General features: G+C 35.8%; 1 protein-coding gene across 1 annotated transcript in view; it reads left to right on the forward strand.

The window, feature by feature from the left end:
- Positions 1–24,618, forward strand: part of PPWD1 (peptidylprolyl isomerase domain and WD repeat containing 1) — a 28,709-nt gene extending 4,091 nt beyond the window's left edge. The window contains exons 3-11 of the mRNA XM_059062299.2: positions 1,252–1,352; positions 1,492–1,612; positions 11,401–11,848; positions 15,628–15,818; positions 16,664–16,853; positions 20,124–20,305; positions 21,525–21,606; positions 23,141–23,323; positions 24,350–24,618. Of these exons, the coding sequence (XP_058918282.1) occupies positions 1,252–1,352; positions 1,492–1,612; positions 11,401–11,848; positions 15,628–15,818; positions 16,664–16,853; positions 20,124–20,305; positions 21,525–21,606; positions 23,141–23,323; positions 24,350–24,493 (1,642 nt within the window). The 3' untranslated portion in view covers positions 24,494–24,618. The remainder of the gene's footprint in view (positions 1–1,251; positions 1,353–1,491; positions 1,613–11,400; positions 11,849–15,627; positions 15,819–16,663; positions 16,854–20,123; positions 20,306–21,524; positions 21,607–23,140; positions 23,324–24,349) is intronic.
- The last annotated feature ends 344 nt before the right edge of the window (positions 24,619–24,962 follow it).

Here is a 24,962-nt window from a genome sequence, read left to right on the forward strand (position 1 = left end):
CTTATATGGAATTTGAACCTGATTGGAAGAGTAACACCATATATATATATATATATATATATATATATATATATATATATATATATATATACATATATATATATATATATTTTTTTAAGATCACTCTGGCTGTAGTGAGATGAATGGATTCAAATAGAGCAAGAATGGATATAGAGAGAACAGTTAGGAGGCTAATACAGAAACCTAGATGAGATATGATGGTGGCTGGGATGATATGGGCAGTGAGCATGGAAAGAAGATGAATTGTTGCTCTTTGGATCTTGATCTCTTGGAGACAGTTAAAGATTTAAATTAAATATCTTTATATTTCATTTATGGGATAATTTTAACCAAATATTAACTCTTTTTTCCTAGTCCAAAGTTGTCAGTGTATAAAGCAGCATATAGGACTAGCATTCTATCACTCCAAGTTTCTTTGTTTAACCTAAGTCAGCAGCGTGTAATAGAAAAATTTTTGAAGATTTTATAGAAACTTAGATTTTGAAGTTAGGCAGACCCAATATTGAATGCTGCTCTCCAGCTATGGACCTGTGGCAAATACATTTAACATTTTAAAACTATTTGCTAATTTTTTAAAAGGTGGTAAAAAATGTTCACCCTAATAGAGTTGCTGGAAAGGTAGTTGTAACTAAGATAATGTATGTAGAGTACTTGACATATACTAGGTTTCAACAAATGGTTTCTATTTTTATATACCTGACAGAGGAGGCTATACTGTACAAGATTTTGATACTTAAAGAACCAAAATACCTTGGATAGTATCTGAAACAAACTTACATTGAATTTTGCTGTATATGTAAGTAGTATGTTAGAATTTAATTATTTATCAACTTCTGAAAGATAGTACATTTTCCCAGTGAAAGGACTGCCTATAGGGTAATTTTAGCATTAAAGGACCCTAAGATCTAGTGATTCCTGGTGAGATTTTTCTTTTTCCTTTTCTTTCTTTCTTTTTTTTTTTAAATGTCAAGTTCTAGCTCAATTCTGATCCTAGCTCTTGGATTTAAAATTAGTGCCACAGAAGCTGTTATGATATCCAAAAAAGATCATCAAATTTTGCAATGTTCTATCTACCCTAATATAGTGATATAGTGATCTGCATAAAGGAAGGTTGTTTTTTTTTAACCTGATGTTAAGAGTCAAAGATTCTCAGTGAATGATTGCTTTGGGAGTACTAAGTGATTCATAGATCTGTTTTAGAAGTTAACTTCTACAATTTTATATATGCAGGACAGACTTTATTATTACTGCCAGTCATGATGGACATGTTAAATTCTGGAAAAAGGTAGAAGAGGGGATTGAATTTGTTAAACATTTTCGCAGTCACCTAGGTAAGAATTTCACTTTTTTTTTTTTTTGGCTCTCTTTTAAACTGTACTGATTAAAATTTCTTTTAAAATATTTTTTCTTTCAATTATGTCCATTTCATTGGTGTTTACTAGAATGTTTTAATTTGATTTATTTAAATAGGAGTTATTGAGAGTATTGCAATTAGCTCTGAGGGAGCATTGTTCTGTTCCGTGGGTGATGATAAAGCAATGAAGGTGTTTGATGTAGTGAACTTTGACATGATCAATATGCTGAAGCTTGGGTGAGTCTTTTTTAAAGTATATATTTTTTTAACTTAGTCGAAGAATTCTTGAACTAAACTTCCCTGTTCCATAGGTGTTTCTAAACAGAATATATTACCATTACATTAAAAAATGTGACTTTTGATTTTACTTGGGAAAATTAAATATTATCAATCCTTGTTATGATGCTTTTTGGGGGCTCCTGCTGTGGTTTTTGTCATTAATTACAGCAGAAATATCCCAACAGCGCCACAACAAGGACTCATTATATCCATTTGACACTACTTAATAAATTAATGAGTATCCATCATGTCTAATTTACTGGTACATAGAATTAACTTCCTTGTTATGCTTATTTCAGTAATATGGCATTGTGTTTGTATAAGGCTTAGGCACATTTTTGGAGTTGTTGGTTATTTTAACTTTGAAGTATATTGACATCCAAACTATGTGTTTAGACTGTACAGTAATGAGATTAAACAAGACTGTACCCTGGGTAGCTTAAGCAACAGAAATTTATTTTCTCACAGTTTCGGAGGCTGGAAAGTCCAAAAATGAAGGTTCCACCAGGTGTGGTTTCTGGTGAGGACTCTCTTCCAGGTTTCACACTTTGTCCTCATTAGGGACAGGGGAAAGAGTGGGGAATATTTTACTCTTCCACTTCTTAGAAGGCCACAGGCCTGTGGGATTAGGGCCCCACCTTTATGACCTCATTTAACCTTAATTATGTGTTTAAAACCCTTTCTCCAGATACAGTCACTTTGGAGATATGGGCTTCACCATGTGAATTGGAGGAGTAGGGGGTTGGAACTACACACAGTTCAGCATGTAGCAGGAATTCTTTGGAATTTCCTTCAAAATCAGTTTATGAGACACTGAAGGAAATCAGTCTCATTATTTGTGGTCAGAATTTATTTTTTCACTATAAATAGAAATACCTATTGATCATGTGTCTTATTCCCCAGCTGTGTTTCCCTCAGACTTTAGCTATTTTAAAACATCAAATCTATTCATAAATGTTGAACATTTGCCCCCTTTGAGGATATTGAAAGAGAACCAGGCATATCTTGTTTTATTGTGCTTCACAGATACTGTGGGGTTTTGGGCAAATAGAAGTTTGTGGCAACCCTGCATTAACAAATCTATACTCACCATTTTCCCAACAGCATTTGCTCAGTTTGTGTCATTATTTCACATTTTAGAAATTCTCATAATATTTCAACTTTTTCATTATTTTTGTATTTGTTATGGTGGTCGATGATCTCTGATGTTACTATTACAAAAAGATTATGACTTGCTGAAGGCTCAGATGACAATTAGCATTTTTTAGCAATAAAATATATTTTTTTGAATTTTATTTATTTTTTTATACAGCAGGTTCTTATTAGTTATCCATTTTATACATATTAGTGTATATATGTCAATCCCAATCTCCCAATTCATCACACCACCACCCCTCTCTCCTCCCCCCTGGCCACTTTCCCCCATTGGTGTCCATACATTTGTTCTCTACATCTATGTCTCAATTTCTGCCCTGCAAACTGGTTCATCTGTACCATTTTTCTAGGTTCCACATATAAGCGTTAATATACGATATTTGTTTTTCTCTTTCTGCCTGCCTTCACTCTGTATGACAGTCTCTAGATCCATCCATATCTCTACAAATAACCCAATTTCGTTCCTTTTTATGGCTGAGTAATATTCCATTGTATATATGTACCACTTCTCCTTTATCCATTTGTCTGTCGATGGACACTTAGGTTGCTTCCATGACCTAGCTATTGTAAATAGCGCTGCAGTGAACATTGGGGTGCATGCGTCTTTTTGAATTATGGTTTTCTCTGGGTATATGCCCAGTAGTGGGATTGCTGGGTAATATGGTAATTCTATTTTTAGTTTTTTAAGACACCTCTGTACTGTTTTCCATAGTGGCTGTATCAATTTACATTCCCACCAACAGTGCAGGAGAGTTTCCTTTTCTCCACACCCTCTCCTGCATTTGTTGTTTGTAGATTTTCTGATGATGCCTATTCTAACTGGTGTGCGGTATACCTCATTGTAGTTTTGATTTGCATTTCTCTAATAATTAGTGATATTGAGCAGCTTTTCATGTGCTTCTTGGCCATCTGGATGTCTTCTTTGGATTTTTGAATTGGGTTGTTTGCTTTTTTAATATTGAGCTACACGAGCTGTTTATATATTTGGGAGATTAATCCTTTGTCCATTTATTCATTTGCAAATATTTTCTCCCATTCTGAGGGTTGCCTTTTCGTCTTGTTTGTAGTTTCCTTTGCTGTGCAAAAGCTTTTAAATTTCATTAGGTCCCATTCGTTTATTTTTGTTTCTATTTCCATTTCTCTAGGAGGTGAATCAAAAAAGGTCTCACTGTGATTTATATCAAAGAGTGTTCTTCCTATGTTTTCCTCTAAGAGTTTTATAGTGTCCAGTCTTATATTTAGGCCTCTAATCCATTTTGAGTTTATTTTTGTGTATGGTACTAGAGAGTGTTCTAATTTCATTCCTTTAGATGTAGCTGTCCAGTTTTCCCAGCACCACTTATTGAAGACACTGTCTTTTCTCCATTGTATATCCTTGCCTACTTTGTCATAGATTAGTTGGCCATAGGTGCATGGGTTTATCTCTGGGCTTTCTATCCTGTTCCATTGATCTATATTTCTGTTTTTGTGCCAGTACAATACTATCTTGATTACTGTAGCTTTGTAGTATAGTCTGAAGTCCGGGAGTCTGATTCCTCCAGCTCCGTTTTGTTCCCTCAAGACTGCTCTGGCTATTTGGGGTCTTTTGTGTCTCCATACAAAGTTTAAGATTTTTTGTTCTAGTTCTGTAAAAAATGCAATTGGTAATTTGATAGGGATTGCATTGAATCTGTAGATTGCTTTGGGTCGTATAGTCATTTTCACAATATTGATTCTTCCAATCCAAGAACATGGTATATCTCTCCATCTGTTTGTATCATCTTTAATTTCTTTCATCAGTGTTTTATAATTTTCTGCCTACAGGTCTTTTGTCTCCCTAGCTAGGTTTGTTTGTTTTTTTTCCTAGCTAGGTTTATTCCTAGGTATTTTATTCTTTTTTTTGCACTGGTAAATGGGAGTGTTTCCTTAACTTCTCCTTCAGGTTTTTCATCATTGGTGTATAGGAATGCAAGAGATTTCTGTGCATTAATTTTGTATCCTGCAACTTTACCAAATTCATTGATTAGCTCTAGTAGTTTTCTGGTGGCATCTTTAGGATTCTCTATGTATACTATGTCATCTGCAAACAGTGACAGTTTTACTTCTTCTTTTCCAATTTGTATTCCTTTTATTTCTTTTTCTTCTCTGATTGTAATGGCTAGGACTTGCAAAACTGTGTTGAATAATAGTGGCAAGAGTGGGCAACCTTGTCTTGTTCCTGCTCTTAGAGGAAATGCTTTCAATTTTTCACCATTGACAATGATGTTTGCTGTAGGTTTGTCATATGGGCTTTATTATGCTGAGGTAGGTTCCTTCTCTGCCCACTTTCCGGAGAGTTTTTTTCATAAATGGGTGTTGAATTTTGTCAAAAGCTTTTTCTGCATCTGTTGAGATGATCATATGATTCTTCAGTTTGTTAATATGGTGTGTCACATTGATTGATTTGCATATATTAAAGAATGCTTGAATCCCTGGGATAAATCCCACTTGATCATGGTGTATGATCCTTTTAATGTGTTGTTGGATTGTGTTTGCTAGTATTTTGTTGAGGATTTTTGCATCTGTATTCATCAGTGATATTGGTCTGTAATTTTCTTTTTTTGTAGTATCTTTGATTTTGTTATTAGGGTGATGGTGGCCTCATAGAGTGAGCTTGGGAGCGTTCCTTCCTCAGCAGTTTTTTAGAAGAGTTTGAGAAGGGTGGATGTTAGCTCTTCTCTCAGTGTTGGATAGAATTCACCTGTGAATCCATCTGGTCCTGGACTTTTGTTTGTTGGAAGATTTTTAATCACAGTTTCAATTTCATTATTGTGATTGGTCTGTTGATATTTTCTGTTTCTTCCTGGTTCAGTCTTGAAAGATTATACCTTCCTAAGAATTTGTCCATTCCTTCCAGGTTGTCTATTTTATTGGCATAGAGTTGCTTGTAGTAGTCTCTTAGGATGCTTTGTATTTCTGTGGTGTCTTTTGTAACTTCTCCTTTTTCTTTTCTAATTTTATTCATTTGAGTCCTCTCCCTTTTGATGAGTCTGGCTAATGGTTTATCAGTTTTGTTTATCTTCTCAAAGAACCACATTTTAGTTTTATTGATCTTTGCTATTGTTTTGTTTCTATTTCATTTATTTCTGCTCTGATCTTTATGATTTCTTTCCTTGTACTAACTTTGGATTTTGTTTGTTCTTCTTTCTATAGTTCCTGTAGGTGTAAATTGTTTATTTGAGATTTTTCTTGTTCCTTGAGGTAGGCTTGTATTGCTATAAACTTCCCTCTTAGAACTGCTTTTGCTGCATCCCATAGGTTTTGGATTGTCGTGTTTTTGTTGACATTTGTCTCTAGGTATTTTTTGATTTCCTCTTTGATTTCTTAAGTGATCTCCTGGATATTTCATAGCATATTGTTTTCCCTCCACATGTTTGTGTTTTGTTTTGTTTTTTCCCTGTAATTGATTTCTAATCTCATAGTGTTGTGGTCAGAAAAGATGCTTGATATGATTTCAATTTTCTTGAATTTACTGAGGTTTGATTTGTGACCTAAGATGTGATCTATCCTGGAGAATGTTCCATGTGCAATTGAGAAGAAAGTGTAATCTGCTGTTTTTGAATGGAATGTCCTATAAATTAAATCAATTTGCTCTATTGTGTCATTTAAAGCTTGTGTTTCCTTATTAATTTTCTGTTTGGATGATCTGTCCACTGGTGTAAGTGAGTTGTTAAAGTCCCCCACTATTATTGTATTACTGTCGATTTCCTCTTTTATAGCTGTTAGCAGTTGCCTTATATATTGAGGTGCTCCTATGCTGGGTGCATATATATTTATATTTGTGATATCTTCTTCTTGGATTGATCCCTTGATCATTATGTAGTGTCCTTCCTTGTCTGTTGTAACATTCATTATTTTTAAAGTCTGTTTTATCTGATATAAGTATTGCTACTCCAGCTTTCTTTTGATTTCCATTTGCATGGAATATCTTTTTCCATCTCCTCACTTTCAGTCTGTATGTGTCCCTAGGTCTGAAGTGGGTCTCTTGTAGACAGCATATATATGGGTCTTGTTTTTGTATCCATTTAGCGAGCCTGTGTCTTTTGGTTGGAGCATTTAATCCATTCATGTTTAAGGTGATTATCGATATATATGTTCCTATTACCATTTTCTTAATTGTTTTGGGTTTGTTTTTGTAGGTCCTTTTCTTCTCTTGTGTTTCCCGCTTAGGAAGTTCCTTTGGCATTTGTTGTAGAGCTGGTTTGGTGGTGCTGAATTCTCTTAGCTTTTGATTTCTCCATGGAATCTGAATGAGATCCTTGCCAGGTAGAGTTATCTTGGTTGTAGGTTCTTCCCTTTCATCACTTTAAATGTCATGCCACTCCCTCTGGCTTGTAGAGTTTCTGCTGAGAAATCAGCTGTTAACATTATGGGAATTCCCTTGTATGTTGTTGTTTTTCCCTTGTTGCGTTCAATAATTTTTCTTTGTCTTTAATTTTTGCCAATTTGATTACTATTTGTCTTGGCATGTTTCTCCTTGGGTTTATCCTGCCTGGTACTCTCTGCACTTCCTGGACTTGGGTGGCTATTTCCTTTCCCATGTTAGGGAAGTTTTCAACTATAATCTCTTCAAATATTTTCTTGGGTCCTTTCTCTCTCCCTTCTCCTTGTGGGACCTCTATAATGCGTATGTTGTTATGTTTAATGTTGTCCCAGAGGTTTCTCAGGCTGTCTTCATTTCTTTTCATTTGTATTCATTCTGTTCCACAGCAGTGAATTCCACCACTCTGTTCCAGGTCACTTATCCATTCTTCTGCCTCAGTTATTCTGCTATTGATTCCTTCTAGTGTATTTTCTAGTGTATTTTTCATTTCAGTTATTGTATTGTTCATCTCTGTTTACTTGTTCTTGAATTCTAGGTGTTTGTTCTTTAATTCTTCTAGGTCTTTGTTAAACATTTCTTGCACCTTCTCGATCTTTGCTTCCATTCCTTTTCTGAGGTCCTGGATCATCTTCACTATCATTATTCTGAATTCTTTTTCTGGAAGGTTGCCTATCTCCACTTCGTTTAGTGGTTTTTCTGCGGTTTTATCTTGTTCCTTCATCTGGTACATAGCCCTCTGCCTTTGTTTACCCTCCACGTGTTTATGTTTTTCACATTTTCTTTCCTGTAATTGATTTCTAATCTCATAGCATTGTGGTCGGAAAAGATGCTTGATACGATTTCAAGTTTCTTATATTTACCAAGGCTTGATTTGTGACCCAAGAGGTGATCTATCCTGGAGAATGTCCCATGTGCACTTGAGAGGAAAGTGTAATCTGCTGCTTTCAGATGGAATGTCCTATAAATATCAATTAAATCTATCTGGTTTATTGTGTCATTTAAAGCTTATGTTTTCTTATTAATTTTCTGTCTGGATTGTCTGTCCATTGGTGTAAGTGAGGTGTTAAAGTCCCCCACTATTATTGTGTTACTGTTGATTTCCCCTTTTATAGCTGTTAGCATTTGCCTTATGTATTGAGGTGCTCCTATGTTGGGTGCGTGTATGTTTATAATTGTTATATCTTCCTTTTAGATTGATCCCTTGATCATTATGTAGTGTCCTTCCTTGTCTCTTGTAACATCCTTTATTTTAAAGTCTATTTTATCTGATATGAGTATTGCTACTCCAGCTTTCTTTTGATTTCCATTTTCATGGACTGTTTTTTCCATCCCCTCACTTTCAGTCTGTATGTGTCCCTAGGTCTGAAGTGGGTCTCTTGTAGACAGCATCTATATGGGTCTTGTTTTTGTATCCATTCAGCAAGCCTGTGTCTTTTGGTTAGAGCATTTAATCCATTCACATTTAAGGTGATTATCGATATGTATGTTCCTGTTACCATTTTCTTAATTGTTTGGGGTTTGTTTTTGTAGGTCCTTTTCTTCTCTTGTGTTTCCCGCTTAGAGAAGTTCCTTTGGCATTTGTTGTAGAGCTGGTTTGGTGGTGCTGAATTCTCTTAGCTTTTGCTTGTCTGTAAAGCTTTTGATTTCTCCATCAAATCTGAATGAGATCCTTACTGGGTAGAGTATTCTTGGTTGCAGCTTCTTCCCTTTCATCACTTTAAATATATTGTATCACTCCCTTCTGGTTTGCTGAGTTTCTGCTGATAAATCAGTGGTTAACCTTACGGGGAGTTCCCTTATATGTTATTTTTTGTTTTTCCCTTATTGCTTTTAATACTTTTTCTTTGTCTTTAATTTTTGTCAGTTTGATTACTATGTGTCTGGGTGTGTTTTTCCTTGGGTTTATCCTCCCTGGAACTCTTTGCGCTTCCTGGACTTGGGTGGTTATTTCCTTTCCCATGTTAGGGAAGTTTTCAACTATAATCTCTTCAAATATTTTTCAGGTCCTTTCTCGCTCTCTTCTCCTTCTGGAACCCCTATAATGTGAATGTTGGTGCATTTAATGTTGTCCCAGCAGTCTCTTAGGCTGTCTTCATTTCTTTTCATTCTTTTTTCTTTATTCTGTTCTGTGGCAGTGATTTCCACCATTTTCTCTTCCAGGTCACATATCTGTTCTTCTGCCTCAGTTATTCTGCTGTTGATTCCTTCTAGTGTAGTTTTCATTTCAGTTATTGTATTGTTCCTCTCTGTTTGTTTGTTCTTTAATTCTTCTAGGTCTTTGTTAAACATTTCTTCCATCTTCTTGATCCTTGCCTCCATTCCCCCCCCAACCCCGAGGTCCTGGATCTTCTTCACTATCATTATTCTGAATTCTTTTTCTGGAAGGTTGCCTATCTCCCCTTCATTTAGTTGTTTTTCTGGGGTCTTATCTTGTTCCTTCATCTGCTACATAGCCCTCTGCCTTTTCATCTTGTCTATCTTTCTGTGAATGTGGTTTTTGTTCCACAGGCTGCAGGATTGTAGTTCTTCTTGCTTCTGCTGTCTGTCCTCTGGTGGATGAGGCGATCTAAGAGGCTTGTGCAAGCTTCCTGATGGGAGGGACTGGTGGTGGGTAGAGCTGGGTGTTGCTGTGGTGGGCAGAGCTCAGTAAAACTTTAATCTGCTTGTCTGCTGCTGGGTGGGGCTGGGTTCCCTTCCTGTTGGTTGTTTGGCCTGAGGAGACCCAGCACTGGAGCCTACCTGGGCTCTTTGGTGGGGCTAATAGCAGACTCTGGGAGGGCTTACGCCAAGGAGTACTTCCCATAACTTCTGCTGCCAGTGTCCTGTCCTCATGGTGAGACACAGCCACCCCCCCTCCCCCCGCCTCTGCAGGACACCCTCCAACACTAGTAGGTAGGTCTGGTTCAGTCTAATATGGGGTCACTGCTCCTTCCCCTGGTTCCTGATGCACACACACTACTTTGTGTATGCCCTCCAAGAGTGGAGTCTGTTTACCCCAGTCCTGTTGAATTCCTGCAATCAAATCCTGCTAGCCTTCAAAGTCTGATTCTCTACGAATTCCTCCTCCTGTTGCCAGACCCCCAGGTTGGGAAGCCTGACGTGGGGCTCAGAACCTTCACTCCAGTGGGTGGTCTTCTGTGCTATAAGTGTACTCCAGTTTGTGAGTCACCCACCCAGGAGTTATGGGATTTGATTTTATTGTGATTGCGCCCCCTCCTACCATCTCATTGTGGCTTCTCCTTTGTCTTTGGATGTGGGGTATCTTTTTTGGTGAGTCCCAGTGTCTTCCTCTCGATGATTGTGCAGCAGCTAGTTGTGATTCTGGTGTTCTCACAAGAGGGAGTCAATAAAATATTTTTTAATTAAGGTACATATATCCATATATATTTATATTTTTAGACATAGTGCGATTGCACACTTAATAGACTGCAGGTAGTGTAGACATAAACTTTTATATGCCCTGGGAAGCCAAAATATCCATGTGACTTGCTTTTATTGCAGTTTTCACTTTATTGCAGTGGTCTGGAACAAACCTGCAATATCTCCAAGGTATGCCTATATTTTTTAAGCTTTGATAGAAATTCTAAGAGCCCCTAAAAGGTTTTGAGCATAACCTCAATCATTGGAATAACTGTGTAACTTCTCAGACTGACTGTTTTGAAGGAGACAACATACAATTGAACATGTAAGTTTTGTATGTTGATGAAATCTGTCCAGTTCTTTTACACTTTATCAGGTAGCATGTTCAAAGCTCATAGTTGTAAGATCAAGCTACTGATAATGAGTGTGATATCAGAATGTTTTTCTGTTGAGCATAGTCATGACTAAAATACTTTTATCTTAAATATTTCAAGAATGGATTTATGAAGTACACTGTTACATGCTAACCTTTAAAAGTAAGTTATACATAGATGGAGACATAGACAAAGATCAAGAAAACAATGCCCTGGAGTATTTTAAGGCCCACGTCTGTTCAGGTTTCCTTGTAAATGATCTGCTGTATGCAGTTCTCTTCTTGTGGTTTGATAAATCCTCAAGTTATTATCATTACCTTGATGAAGTCAGAAAGAGAAAAATCAGTAGCTATTCTTATTCTTCCCCATTCTGTATCTCTGTCTGCTACTTCTGAGCAAAGAATCCAAAACAAGTAAATCACTGGCCAGGACATTTTTTGGTGATGAGAATGAGGAAGGATGCTTACTTCTTGTATTGACCTCTTTTTTCCCCCCTCAATTCTTTACTATTTTAGCTATTTTCCTGGACAGTGTGAGTGGATTTATTGCCCAGGGGATGCCATATCTTCAGTTGCTGCTTCTGAGAAGAGTACAGGAAAAATCTTCATTTATGACGGTCGAGGAGATAACCAGCCACTACATATTTTTGACAAACTCCATACATCACCTCTTACTCAGATACGGCTAAACCCAGTTTACAAAGCAATAGTGTCTTCTGACAAATCTGGAATGATTGAATACTGGACCGGTCCTCTTCACGAATATAAATTCCCCAAAAATGTGAACTGGGAATATAAAACTGACACAGATTTATATGAATTTGCCAAGTGCAAGGCTTATCCAACCAGCATATGTTTTTCACCTGATGGGAAGAAAATAGCTACTATTGGTTCTGATAGAAAAGTTAGAATTTTCAGATTTTTAACTGGAAAACTCATGAGAGTCTTCGATGAATCACTAAGTGTAAGTGCCATATAAATTTAATCAGATTTTACTTTTGTGAAAATGTCTTTATTTTGTGCTATTTCTTAAAAGACATTTTTTTTCTGGATATGGACATTTAGATTGATGATCATTTTCGCTTAGCACATTAAAGATATTATTCAACTGTCTGCTGTCTTGCATTGTTGCTTTTCAAAACTCCCTTCCCTAGGTTTATGATATGATAAATTCTGAGCCAGTTTTTCTTATACTTATGTGTCCTTTTTTTCAGTTTTGTTTTGTTTGCAAGCTCCTTCTTTGAGATCCTCAAAACCCATGCTAGGCCCCTAACTCTTCTCACTCTACACTCCTGTCTGTCTGTATGATTACTTCCAAATTGATTTTTCCAGCTTTCTATTATAAACAGACCTGGTCATATCCTTTTATTTTATTTATTTATTTTTGCTGTCTTCATGAATGGCACAAATATCCATCTGCTTGCACAAGCCAGAACCTGAGTCATCTTTACCTGTTTTTCCTTACCGCTCTATTTAATTCATCATGAGTCCTGTTAATTTTACTTTCTACATATACTTTACATACACTTCTTTTAGCACAGCTGTCACTACTGTAGCTCATGATCTTTTGCCTGGCCTATTGCCTGCATCTATTCTGGCTTCCTCCTAATCTGTTATCCATGCTGCACCCAAAGGAATCTTTTCAAAGCACATATCTGATCTTGTCATACTTTGCACTTGATCTTAGCCAAAAGGCCGAGAAGCGATGATCTTGTCATACTTTGAATCTCTTAGTGACTACCTGTTGTTCTTAAGATCAAGACCAAATCGTGGCCTGCAATATTGTGCCTTCAACCTACCTCTACTACCTCTTACTCTAGCCAGTCAGGCCTTCTTTCAGTTCTTGACAATGTCTTCCACCACAGGGTCTTTGCATATGCTGTCCTTCATGTATGGAGTGACCCCTCTCCCCATTCCTCCCATTACCTATTGAACTCATCCTTCAAATCTTGAAGAGTCATTTTCCTTGGTAATCTTCCACTGTTCTTACAGTCTCAGACAACTTTTTTTTTTTAATATGGTTGTAGTATCACTGTTTATTTTCTTTTAGAATATTTGGTCTTATTTTATGATTAATGTGTATCAACCCCCACTAAACTAAACTGTGTGTGATTTATGGTCCTGTATCTGTTTTGCTTATGATTGTATTACCAGCATTAAGAACAATACTTGACACATAATTACTGCTAACAAGAATTTATTAGGACTTCCCTGGCGGTCCAGTGGTTAAGATACCATGCTTCCACTGCAGGCGGCACAGGTTCGATCCCTGGTTGGGGAACTAAGATCCTGCATGCTGCGCAGCATGGCCAATAGAACAGAAAAAAAAAAAATTTTATTAGAGCATGTAGTTGTAGAATAAGAGTTTTTATCCATGCTAAGGTAATTGCTTTTTGTGGATATTTAAATCTCATCACGTGTTTCCATCATGTGGTTCTCTAACTGCTAATGGTATGTTAAATCCTCTTGAAAGGCTGTGGGTTGAAACTTTGTAGTGATAATGTTTACTGTATGACAGTGTCAATTCTACAGTCTTGGTAGTCACCAGTTTACATTAGAGTCCCTGAATTAAGTGCTTCAAAAATGTTATCACCCTTATTAGTGATAATCTTTTTTGGTGGCAAGTAGTAATAAGTTGGGTTGATCATCTGCACAAAAAGGGAAGATTTGTTTGCTAATCAAATCATCCTCATAACTCATTTTCTTACTGGAAGAATATAGCTTTCCATTATGCTTTTAGGAGAAGGAGAAACCTTTCCTTATGATATTTTCTTCTTTAATGGTGGCTGGTAACTACATATTGGTTTCAACTTAAATATAATTTTAAAACTGTTTATAACTTGTGGCTCTTCCCAGATTCCTTAAGAAATACTTAAAATCTATTCTCCCGATATACATCTCTTAACACATATACTCTGATATGTTCAATCCACTATTTCTTCACTGTTGTCTTTAACATATGTTGAAATTATAGGACTGAGGTAATACCAGAAGGTCAGTAGCAAAGTGTATGACAGAAGTTGAAATTCAGAATGAGAGAGTTTGCAAAAAAAAAAAAAGGCAAATGCCAGTTAAATTATTTACAATGCTAATGACTGCTTAATGACTAGAATCTCATAGTCCCATGTTAAGGGAGGAAGCTTCTAACTAGTTAGAGTCCTGGTTTAATGGACAAATTTAATTAGATGGTATGAAGTTGTATCTTTTGGTATTTTATTAGTCAGGAGCACTGCATATGGCCATGCAGTTGTGTATTACAGAGGTCCAGCTATTAAAGCTAGAATACTGTAAAAAAAAAAAAAAAAAAAAAAAAAGATACTGATGTGCCTAAAAGGTTAAATTAAATTTATTAAATACATATATGTGGGCAGATGGCCATGTACAGACTTTAAGTCTTGTAAATGAATCTTCTCTCTAGCAAAAATAATCAAGGGTCCCACACTACAAAAATGTAGTCTGGCATCTAGGCTATTTCTGGCAAATGAGTAAAGCAATATATCAGTCTCAGAGACTGGAGACAAGAAACCCTAATGACCAAGCTTTTTAGCTATTCTTTAAGAACTTGGCCTCATGTTGTTCCCTAACACATACCTCCTTTACATTTTTGGAGTTATGTATGTTGTTCTTTCTATATCTAGAAAAACTGGTTATTTTGTTAATGCAAGCATGAAAAAAAGAAGTAGACAGGACATAAGCCTGACTTCTTTTCATCTGCAATAGAGAGCTACTTTTGATTTCTGCAGTTTGATGCCCTAAATATCTAGAAAACTGTAAAGATCACATCTTTGGGGAGGCTGGAGTGTGATAGTACATAGTAATTGAGATGAGACCTCCATCTTGAAAGCTGTGTATTAAATATCTAAAGAAAAGTAAACCAAATGTCCAAAATAAAGGGTACTCATAAAAATATTCATCTATCCTAAACCACATTTACCTAATGATAATTAACTATAATGGTGCTCCAAAATAACTTGAAACATTTTCTGAACTATGAAATTGTTATAAATTAGTGAAATCATAAAAGAGTTCATTCATTCAACAAAAATTGAGTGCTTGTTATATGGCTGGCCCATGATCCTTGTACAAGGACCTCACAGTCCATAGCTGCACTGTCCAGTTTAATAGCCACTAACCACATATGGCTGTTGAATACTTGGTATGTGGCTGGTCCAAATTGAGCTGGACTGAGTATAAAATACACACTGGACTTCAAAGACTTAATATAAGAAAAAAAGAATATATCTCAATTTTTAAATATTACTAAATGTCTTAATATCTTTATTTTGCTTTTTTATTTTTTTGTTACTTAAATTTAAATTGTTTGATAATATTTTAGATATATTGGGTTGAATAAAACATTAAGATTAATTTTATCTGTTTATTTTTACTTTGTTTAATGTAGCTACTAAAAAATTTTAAATTATGTATGTGGTTTGCATTATATTTCTATTGGAAAGTGTTAGTCTGTGGCTTATAAAATGCAGCAGATATATTGTTTCTGCAGAGAAAGCAGTAGTTATATTTACTCTTTTATTTTTTTTCATTAGAAGAACCAGTTAGTATAAATACTATTTTTTATGATTGAACTTACATCTTTTGATTTCCTGCTTCAAGTGTTTAGAATACTCCTTAAGATATATAAGTACATAAACTGTTAGTGGCTCTTAATGTATACTCTTTTATTTAAATTCTCTTTCCCTTTATCATGTAACATTTTTTGTTAATAAATGGTTTGTTTCGTAGATGTTTACTGAACTGCAGCAGATGAGGCAACAGCTACCAGACATGGAATTTGGCCGACGCATGGCTGTAGAACGTGAATTGGAGAAGGTGGATGCAGTAAGATTAATTAATATAGTTTTTGATGAAACTGGACACTTTGTGCTCTATGGAACAATGCTGGGCATTAAAGTTATAAATGTAGAAACAAACCGGTAAGCTTTAATATAATTTATGCTTTTTAAAAATGTACTTTTAAGGGACCATTTCCTCCTTTTGGGAAACAATGGGAGTTTTGTTTGTTCTAAGACAAGTGGAATGGTCCCAAATGTCTAAACTTAACCAAATGTTTTGACTGGATTTTTCTGTGGTCTTTTGGTTGTTTATAATCTTATGTAAAAAGTTTCCACTCATGTTTGTAAAAGAAATGGAAGGAAGATATGCATAGTTTCAATTTTTTTTTTTTAACAAGTTTCAGTCTGTCTTTTGCTTATTGATTTAAATTAGCCTGGTTCATGTTAAATGTTGCCAAATATTTTAACCACAGAATTCAGCATTACATCCTGCTAGACATAAAATCAGAAGTTAAAATGTATGAAACCACAATAAGCCTTTTGTGCAAACAGCCCATTTGGTCTTAGAACAAAATTGCTATAATCAGATACTATCACAGAATGTAAATGAAAAGAACTTAAAGTATATTTAAAGGAAAAAAATCTTGTGCTATACATTCTCACATATAAACAAATTTATATTGTAGTTATTGGCAATATAAAATCTTTGAAGACTTGCCGAAAGATTAAAATGATAGGGATAGGTTAAAACTGTATGACTGAATGATTGTTATTGTTTTAATCTGAAAATTATAGATAGCTACCAATTTAAAATAATTTTGGGGAGGGAGAAGGAGAGGTAGAAAAACACTTTTTAAAAACCTTTCACTAGTTATTTTGTACAAAGATAAAGGATATAGTTGATTCCTAGCTTTTATCTGTAAAGTTTTTATAATTGGAGTTAATCCTGATAATTTTGTTGAATAAAACATTGTTGTATTTTCCAGGTGTGTGCGGATCTTAGGCAAGCAAGAAAATATTAGAGTGATGCAATTGGCGTTGTTCCAGGGAATAGCCAAAAAACATCGTGCTGCAACTACTATAGAAATGAAAGCTTCTGAAAACCCTGTTCTTCAGAATATTCAAGCTGACCCAACAATAGTCTGTACATCTTTCAAAAAGAATAGATTTTATATGGTATGTGGAAGTACTAGGAGATAGACTTTAATGTTTCTTCCAGTTTAGTTGGAGTTTTATTTTTTTAGCTTGTGCTTTCAACTGAAGAAAATGTTGGCAATAATAGCAGACTTTCTAAACAACCAGAATACCATCTTATAAGATTAATATTGTAGAATTTTTAACTAGGGTTTGATTTTAAATATTTCTGTACTGTTTTACATCCTGTTTTGAACATTTTTCAACCTGGCTTCTACAACTATTTGTGCTGCTAAGATGATAGTAAGCGGCTATGATAGTTTTTGCTGTGGAGTTTTAAAAATTCTTGTTTTAGTATTTTTCCCCTTTTACTCTTGAACATAACTTGCACACCTCCTTCTCTACATACATATTTTTACCTTTTGATTCCATTCTAATGATTCTACCTTGGAATTGTACATTCCTGAGAGATTTCTGGAGAACTAAAAGTACCTTGCAGTGTTAACTAAGATTGGGCTCAAAATCAAACTACTAAGCTATCTAGAAGTAGCACCGTTCTAATTGTTCAGTCAAACAGAAAAATCTGAAGTGTAGAGACTTCTGTTGCTTGCATTCTATCCTTCACAGTCAGTCAGAGACTTTCTAAGACCCAAATGTGATTATTTCTCTGCCTAAAATCCTTTAATAACTCCCCAGCTATCTGTATTAGCTGCCCTCCTAGTTTATCTTTCTTCATTTTTAGTTCATTTGCTATACTGACCATACTGAACTCGATTCCATTTACAAGACTTGAGTGTTCTTTTTACTTGTAGGTGTTTGCACAGGTTATTCCTTCTACCAGCCACACACCTCTCCCCAGTTCCTACTCATACTTCAGGTCTCAGCTTGGAAGCCTTCTCTTGACATTAATTCTGGATTAGGTGTGCCTGCTTGTGTTATGTGTCACACTTTTTGGAATAATTTGCTTATTTTTGGTGGTGGTGGTGGGGTGTCTCTGACACTATCCTCTCTTCCTCAAGATAATATAAAATCCATAATTACAGGGCACTATGTTTTCTTCACATACCAAACTCCACAGAGTTTGGTAAAGTATCTGGCCCATTATAGTATACTCATTCATTCATCTGACACATTAGAAGCAGCTGTGATGCTATGAAGGTTACCAGCATTTGGTAAATGTAGGAATAGCAGTTTATCTCCTCCAACCAAGCTTTTAGCCTAAAATGGGTATATTCTTTTAAGATGAGAATTTTGCTTATAACTTTCAGAGTCATTGTTAAAGATTTCTTAATATATGTTAAAGGAAAATAATTTTTCTTGTTTTTACCTGTAATTTAACTGCTTTGAAGGTAAAAATAAACCATAAAGATAATTCTTGGGCTTCCCTGGTGGCGCAGTGGTTGGGAGCCCGCCTGCCAATGCAGGGGACACGGGTTCATGCCCTGGTCCGGGAGGATCCCACATGCCGCGGAGCGGCTGGGCCCGTGAGACACTGCCGCTGAGCCTGCGCGTCTGGGGCCTGTGCTCCGCAACGGGAGAGGCCACAACAGTGAGAGGCCTGCGTACCAAAAAAAAAAAAAAAAAAAAAGATAATTCTTGATATACACTATACTAATTTTCCATCCACTTTATTTAAAAACTTTAACAAATTTTCTTTCTTTATCTTTCCTTAGAGTTTATGCTTATGTTGATTAAACCATACATGTTCCTTGGAAACTTTGAAGAAATAGAAAAACAAAATGTTAAGTCACTCACTGTGTATTTATACTGCTAACATTTTCATGAATTTTTTAAATTAGATGTACATATTCTTAAGCAAAACTAAAATGGTATACATATACACAAATTTCATATCCCTTTTGTCAAATCCACTATCATGAAATAAAAGTAAAATTTTGCAGAATTTGAACTTTAATAGTTCCACATGTGAACTAAATCAAGATAACTTAAAATTCACATAATTAAATAGTATAACAGACATGCCATTCCTTTGATAAATGGAGAATAATATGTTAAGGCAGTAACATCCTAGCTTAGTTTTTCCTTTATTTGGAATTGATCCAAGTAGATCAAGGAATGACATTAGGCAAGACAGGGCCTGGGCACTAGCTTTACCTTCCTGGAACTTAGTTGACATCCAGTAGAACTTTCTTGGGGGAAAAGATTTCTGCTGAGAGTCAAACAAATGAAACAGGCCTTGAGAAGTCCAGAATTTCAACAACTGAAAGATTTTTCTCAATTCTCCGTAGACCCCGAGGATCCTGAGATTTCTACAATTTCACTGAAAATGTAATCCTTTCTTCTAAGCTTCAGGGTTTAGATAGATCAGATGGGCTCTGACAAAAAAAAAACAAAACAAAACGATCACGATCCATTACTGATTCATCTTTGAATCCTCATCCTACCAGCACAAGGTCCTACTCATAGAAATAACAATTATTAATATGTATATAGTGCCTTCTATATGTTAGGCACTGTTTTCTAAGCACTTTACATCCCTCCATTTAATCTTCATATCAGGTGCCATTTTGAGGTAGTTTTTATTATTATCCCCATTTATGAATGAGGAAATGAAAGTAATCAATTTACTTCCCCAAAGTCACATAACTAGTTAAGTGGCAGAGCTGGAATTCAAACTCAGGCAATCTAAATAGAGAAAAGTAAGCAATAGATTGCAGGTTAGGTAGGACATACTAGAAGACAGAAGCAGAGAGCTACCTCATAAAACTGCATCTTGTTAAATGGGTACCCATAAAAATTTCCACCAAAAAAGAAATTAAATTCCATTTGAAATCATACATCTTCATCATATGAATTTTCATATTAGACAAGTGTAGAAATAATTTAGCTGCCTTACACATCCTATGATAGGAAGTGATTCCTGAAATAAGCATTTATTCTGATGTAAATTCTTAGTTTCCTCAAATACTTTATTAGAAATGAAATTTTCTTGTTCGTAAATTTACTTTTATTTTTTTTTATTTTTGGCTGTGTTGGGTCTTCATTTCTGTGCGAGGGCTTTCTCTAGTTGTGGCAAGCGGGGGCCACCCTTCATCACGGTGCGCGGGCCTCTCACTATCACAGCCTCTCGTTGCAGAGCACAGGCTCTAGACGCACAGGCTCAGTAGTTGTGGCTCACGGGCCTAGTTGCTCCGCGGCATGTGGGATCTTCCCAGACCAGGGCTTGAACCCGTGTCCCCTGCATTAGCAGGCAGATTCTCAACCACTGCACCATCAGGGAAGCCCTGTTCGTAAATTTTAACCAGATGAAAAATTTAATTCATTTACTTACTTTTTATTTTCCTCCTTGAGTTTACTAAACGAGAACCAGAAGATACAAAAAGTGCAGATTCTGACCGAGATGTTTTTAATGAGAAACCTTCTAAAGAAGAAGTCATGGCAGCTACTCAAGCTGAGGGACCTAAACGAGTGTCAGATAGTGCCATTATCCACACGAGCATGGGAGACATTCACATCAAACTTTTTCCTGTTGAGTATGTACTGTTTTTGTTGTTGTAAATAAACAGTGTAAATGTGTATATTTGAAGAAACTATGCAACTTAAAACTCTTGCTATTTTGACTTAAGGAATTTAGAAGAATTGAAATGTTAGATAGAGCATCTTTCCTGAGCTTTCTGATAACTGTTAAGCTAGGAAATGGGAAAATTTTACAAATACATACACATACTTCAATATACATACTTCACAGGTTTATTATTATAAGGACAGAATATCATAGCTATGACAGTGCTAAATGTAACTGTAAAGTGATAAATATATATTACCACTACCATCAACTACACATTCCAACTATAGGTTTTGTGGGTGACTTGTTATAACTGACTTTCCTCTCAAAGCACATCTGTAAGGGGAGGATAATTATTTTTCCTTCCTGATGTTTGAAAAGTTTGCAGAATGAACATACTAAATACAATACAGTATGGCTGGCTCTTCTTGATCCCAAAGATGACATCTTTTACAATGCCTTGACTTAAAAGTACTTAGTTATTTTGGATATGAATGTTTTATGTCCAGTGTTTTACCATCTCATGGCACTGAACAAAAAACTAGGCAGTTCTAGACTCCCGGACCATCTCATTTTAAGCATTCAGAACCCATGCATCTGTTAAGCCTGTTCCTTGATGTGCTTGGTACAGATTCTCCTGATTCCTTCTGCCATTCCCAGCTTTAGGAGCTATTACATGATAAAGTACTGTATTAACACGTCTCATGAGATTAGTTAATATTATTTAGAAAGTGTATCTGAATGTGTGATTGTCATTTAAGGTTTATTACATTTAGTAGCTGTCATATCAATGAATTAGTCATTGGTCGGGAAATATCACCATACTATATCATTTTTTTAATAAGAAAATTACCTTTGCCAGGAACTTAACCCACTATATGCAGTGGGTTAAGGTGCTATGGTTGTTTTTTTTTAAACTGCTCAATGACTTTGGAATCTAAATACTGTCAAACTCAAATACAATAAGCAGTCACGATCTAAAGATAGTATATTAAACTATAAGAATAGGCTACTGCTTATATGCCCTATCAACTCTTGCTTGTCCTGAGATCAGAAGAAATTATGAAAAAAAGACTGTCCTTCTGAAACAGAAGATTCTAAAAACACCATTAGGAAGTTGAACTACAAAGACAACTGTCGTAAGGTGCTCCAATTAATTTTCATGTTTTTAATGTATGTCTTACTAGGTGCCCTAAGACAGTGGAAAACTTCTGTGTTCACAGCAGAAATGGTTATTATAATGGACATACATTTCATCGCATAATTAAGGTCAGTTATACAAATTTTATGTGATTTAAGGAATAGTATGTTATTGCATAACAAGAGGTTTAAAACCTAAGGAATCTTGTTCTCTCACACTTAGCAGTTTATTAGGAATAGGAAAAATGGACTATGGAAGTCAAAAGAAGAATGGATGGTCATGAATCAGATCTAGAATCAAGGATAAGAATAATAGCATGGTTACCTTTTTAGAAACACTGCAGCAATTAAAGCAGTTAAAGCAAAGGATCAGATAATGAATAAAGGATCTTGCTGAGATAAGACCAAAAGCCAAGGTAACCAGTTCCCAGTGGCTAGATAAGGTCTGGATCTAGAAGATAAGATTAAATAATAGAAGAGCCATGTTGCCACTTTATCTGTGAAAACTACCATTAATACCTGATGAGCAGAATGAATTCAGCCCAGAATTTTGTTGAGCAGCATTCCATAAAATGGATGGAGCAGTGATGTGGTTCTTGATTACTGGTAGGTCAGAAATGGCAGGAGCGGGGGGCTTCCCTGGTGGCGCAGTGGATGAGAGTCCGTGTGCCGATGCAGGGGACATGGGTTCTAGCCCTGCTCCGGGAAGATCTCACATGCCACGGAGCAACTAAGCCCATGCACCACAACTACTGTGCCTGCACTCTGAAGCCCACGAGCCACAACTACTGAGCCCGAGTGCCACAACTACTGAAGTCTACGTGCCCAGAGCCTGTGCTCCACAACAAGAGAAGCCACCCAGTGAGAAGCCCGCAAACCGCAACAAAGAGTAGCCCCCGCTCGCCACAACTAGAGAAAAAGCCTGGGCGCAGCAACAAAGACCCAAGGCAGCCAAAAATAAAAATAAATTTAAAGAAAAAATTTTAAAAGAAAGAAAGAAATGGCAGGAGAAATGCCAGAAGGAAAAATCAGATTTCAGGGTTCTGAAGGAATTAGTGAAGTGACTCACCAAAAAATCCAGTGCTTAGGGAAAGGGAAGAGAGAAGAGCTGGGCAATTAAGACCTAACACATTATGTAAGATCCTAGAACTTATCTAAATTTTTAATTGCCTTTAGATTATTGAGCAAGATAGTACCTATGTATAAATGGAAAAACCTTTACATTTTTGTTTCAGTCATTGAAATAAGGTAGCAGTTAAGCAATGGAAATATATCATCCAAATTAAAGTATAACTAAGAGTTTAATAAAATCACTTTATAGAATGACTGTTAATAGAGTTAAGATTTTATTGACTACATAGCACTTTTTTTTTTTTTTTTTTTTGGCTATACGCGGGCCTGTCACTGTTGTGGCCTCTCCCATTGCAGAGCACAGGCTCCGGACGTGCAGGTTCAGCAGCCATGGCTCACGGGCCCAGCCACTCCGCAGCATGTGGGATCTTCCCGGACTAGGGCACGAACCCGTGTCCCCTGCATCAGCAGGCGGACTCTCAACCACTGCACCACCAGGGAAGCCCATACAAAGCACTCTTGACAAACATAAGACTCCAAAGCATACATATATGTAACACGTGTAATGTGATTTTATCTACTTTCTGTTAAGGGCTTCATGATTCAGACAGGAGATCCAACAGGTACTGGTATGGGAGGAGAAAGCATATGGGGAGGAGAATTTGAAGATGAATTTCATTCAACATTACGACATGACAGACCATATACACTCAGCATGGCCAATGCTGGCTCGAATACTAATGGATCCCAGTTTTTCATAACAGTAGTACCAACGGTAAGTAGAACAGCATTGTCTATAAGCCAAAGATTCATAGGTTTTGATCTAAGAGAGTGAATTTAGTGGAAAAGAGAGCTTTATTATTCTCTACATTATTTATATATGCCAGGATATAAAAATGAAAACAATTTAGAGAAGAAAATGTAAAATTACCTAACAAATCAGATTTTACTTTGTAAAACAGTACTTTTGTAATTCAGGACACTGCAGTTTAAGTCAACTTTGCCATTGTTAATTGGACAATCCAAAACAAATTATTTTACCTCTGGACTTGTTTCCTCATCTTTAGAATGAGAGGATTAGAGTATAAGAATTGCCAATTGTAAGACATTTTTTTCCCACATTTTTATGTCTCTGAAATCAGAATGCAGCCCTTAATCAATGACATTGTAGATTTGATGAAATACAGTGTAAAAATAACTAGCTCTATTGCTATGCAGTTCCACAAAATTATAAAAATTATACATTTTATTTTTTAGATTAGGCACCAAGCAGTAAAGGAAAAATACTTATAACTATTGTCTGCCAGGCATATGATCTCATGTAATATTCACAATACTTCTACTATCACTATACCCAGTTTTAAAAAACAGATGAGGAAACAGTGAGACCTGATTAACTTGACAAACATCAAGTAAGTAGCAGAGCCAGAGTTTGAGCTCCTATCTCTCTGATGCCAAAGCACATGCTGCCTAAACGATTCCAAACTGCCTCTTGTGCAGGGTAAGATTCCTGCAGAAAACTTTTAAAGCCTTAGCCATAATTCTTTAAGCCATGCAAAGGACTTACCTTCAGCAAACATCTTCAAGTGCTGTTTGGTCTGAAAGATGCAGATATTTAATTAAACATTAGATTATGCTTTAACATGGAAATTACTCTTAAAAGCTGCTAAGTCAAAGTATATCTTTTTAATTATATTTTAAAATGAAGCTGAAGTTTAAATTCTCTTTAATTTGCTCACCCAGAGGGTGTGATTTAAGAATTTGGAGTTCACCAAGATTTTCTATTTGTCCTCCAACATAGCCTTGGCTTGATAATAAGCACACAGTGTTTGGACGAGTGACTAAAGGAATGGAAGTTGTACAGAGGATCTCCAACGTCAAAGTCAATCCCAAAACAGATAAGCCCTATGAGGATGTCAGCATCATAAATATTACTGTCAAGTAAAATAAGAGTTGTCTCATCATCTTTGTAAATAAAAATACACATATATTAAACAGGATTATTTTACATAAGGAAGCTCTTAAGATTTATTTTTATATTTTTCATTAAAGGCCATTTTTTTAAAACTCTGCCTTTGAGTTTTCTTGCAGTATTTCTTATCCTGAGGTGATAAACTGAAATGGACCAAAACTCAGGCAAATAGCACTCCTTATACCTAATTTCTCATGAGATTTAAAACCATTATTAAACAATGAGGATGGTATGCATTTGTTCCTTAGCTTTTTAAAAATATGCCAGATAGTCTGCCCTCAAATGTTTCTTTAGATCCAATAAGAAAGGGTCAGGATGTGACAGTGATATACCATTTCCTTTTACAAGGTTTGTGTTACATGCCAAATAGTTTTGTCCTTTGATCACTGTTAAGTAGTAAGTAGTGGTAAGTAAAACTTCAATAAATAAATAGGAAGTGCCT

The sequence above is a fragment of the Kogia breviceps genome, chromosome 4 (genome assembly GCF_026419965.1).
Source record: "Kogia breviceps isolate mKogBre1 chromosome 4, mKogBre1 haplotype 1, whole genome shotgun sequence".
Lineage (NCBI taxonomy): Eukaryota > Metazoa > Chordata > Mammalia > Artiodactyla > Physeteridae > Kogia > Kogia breviceps.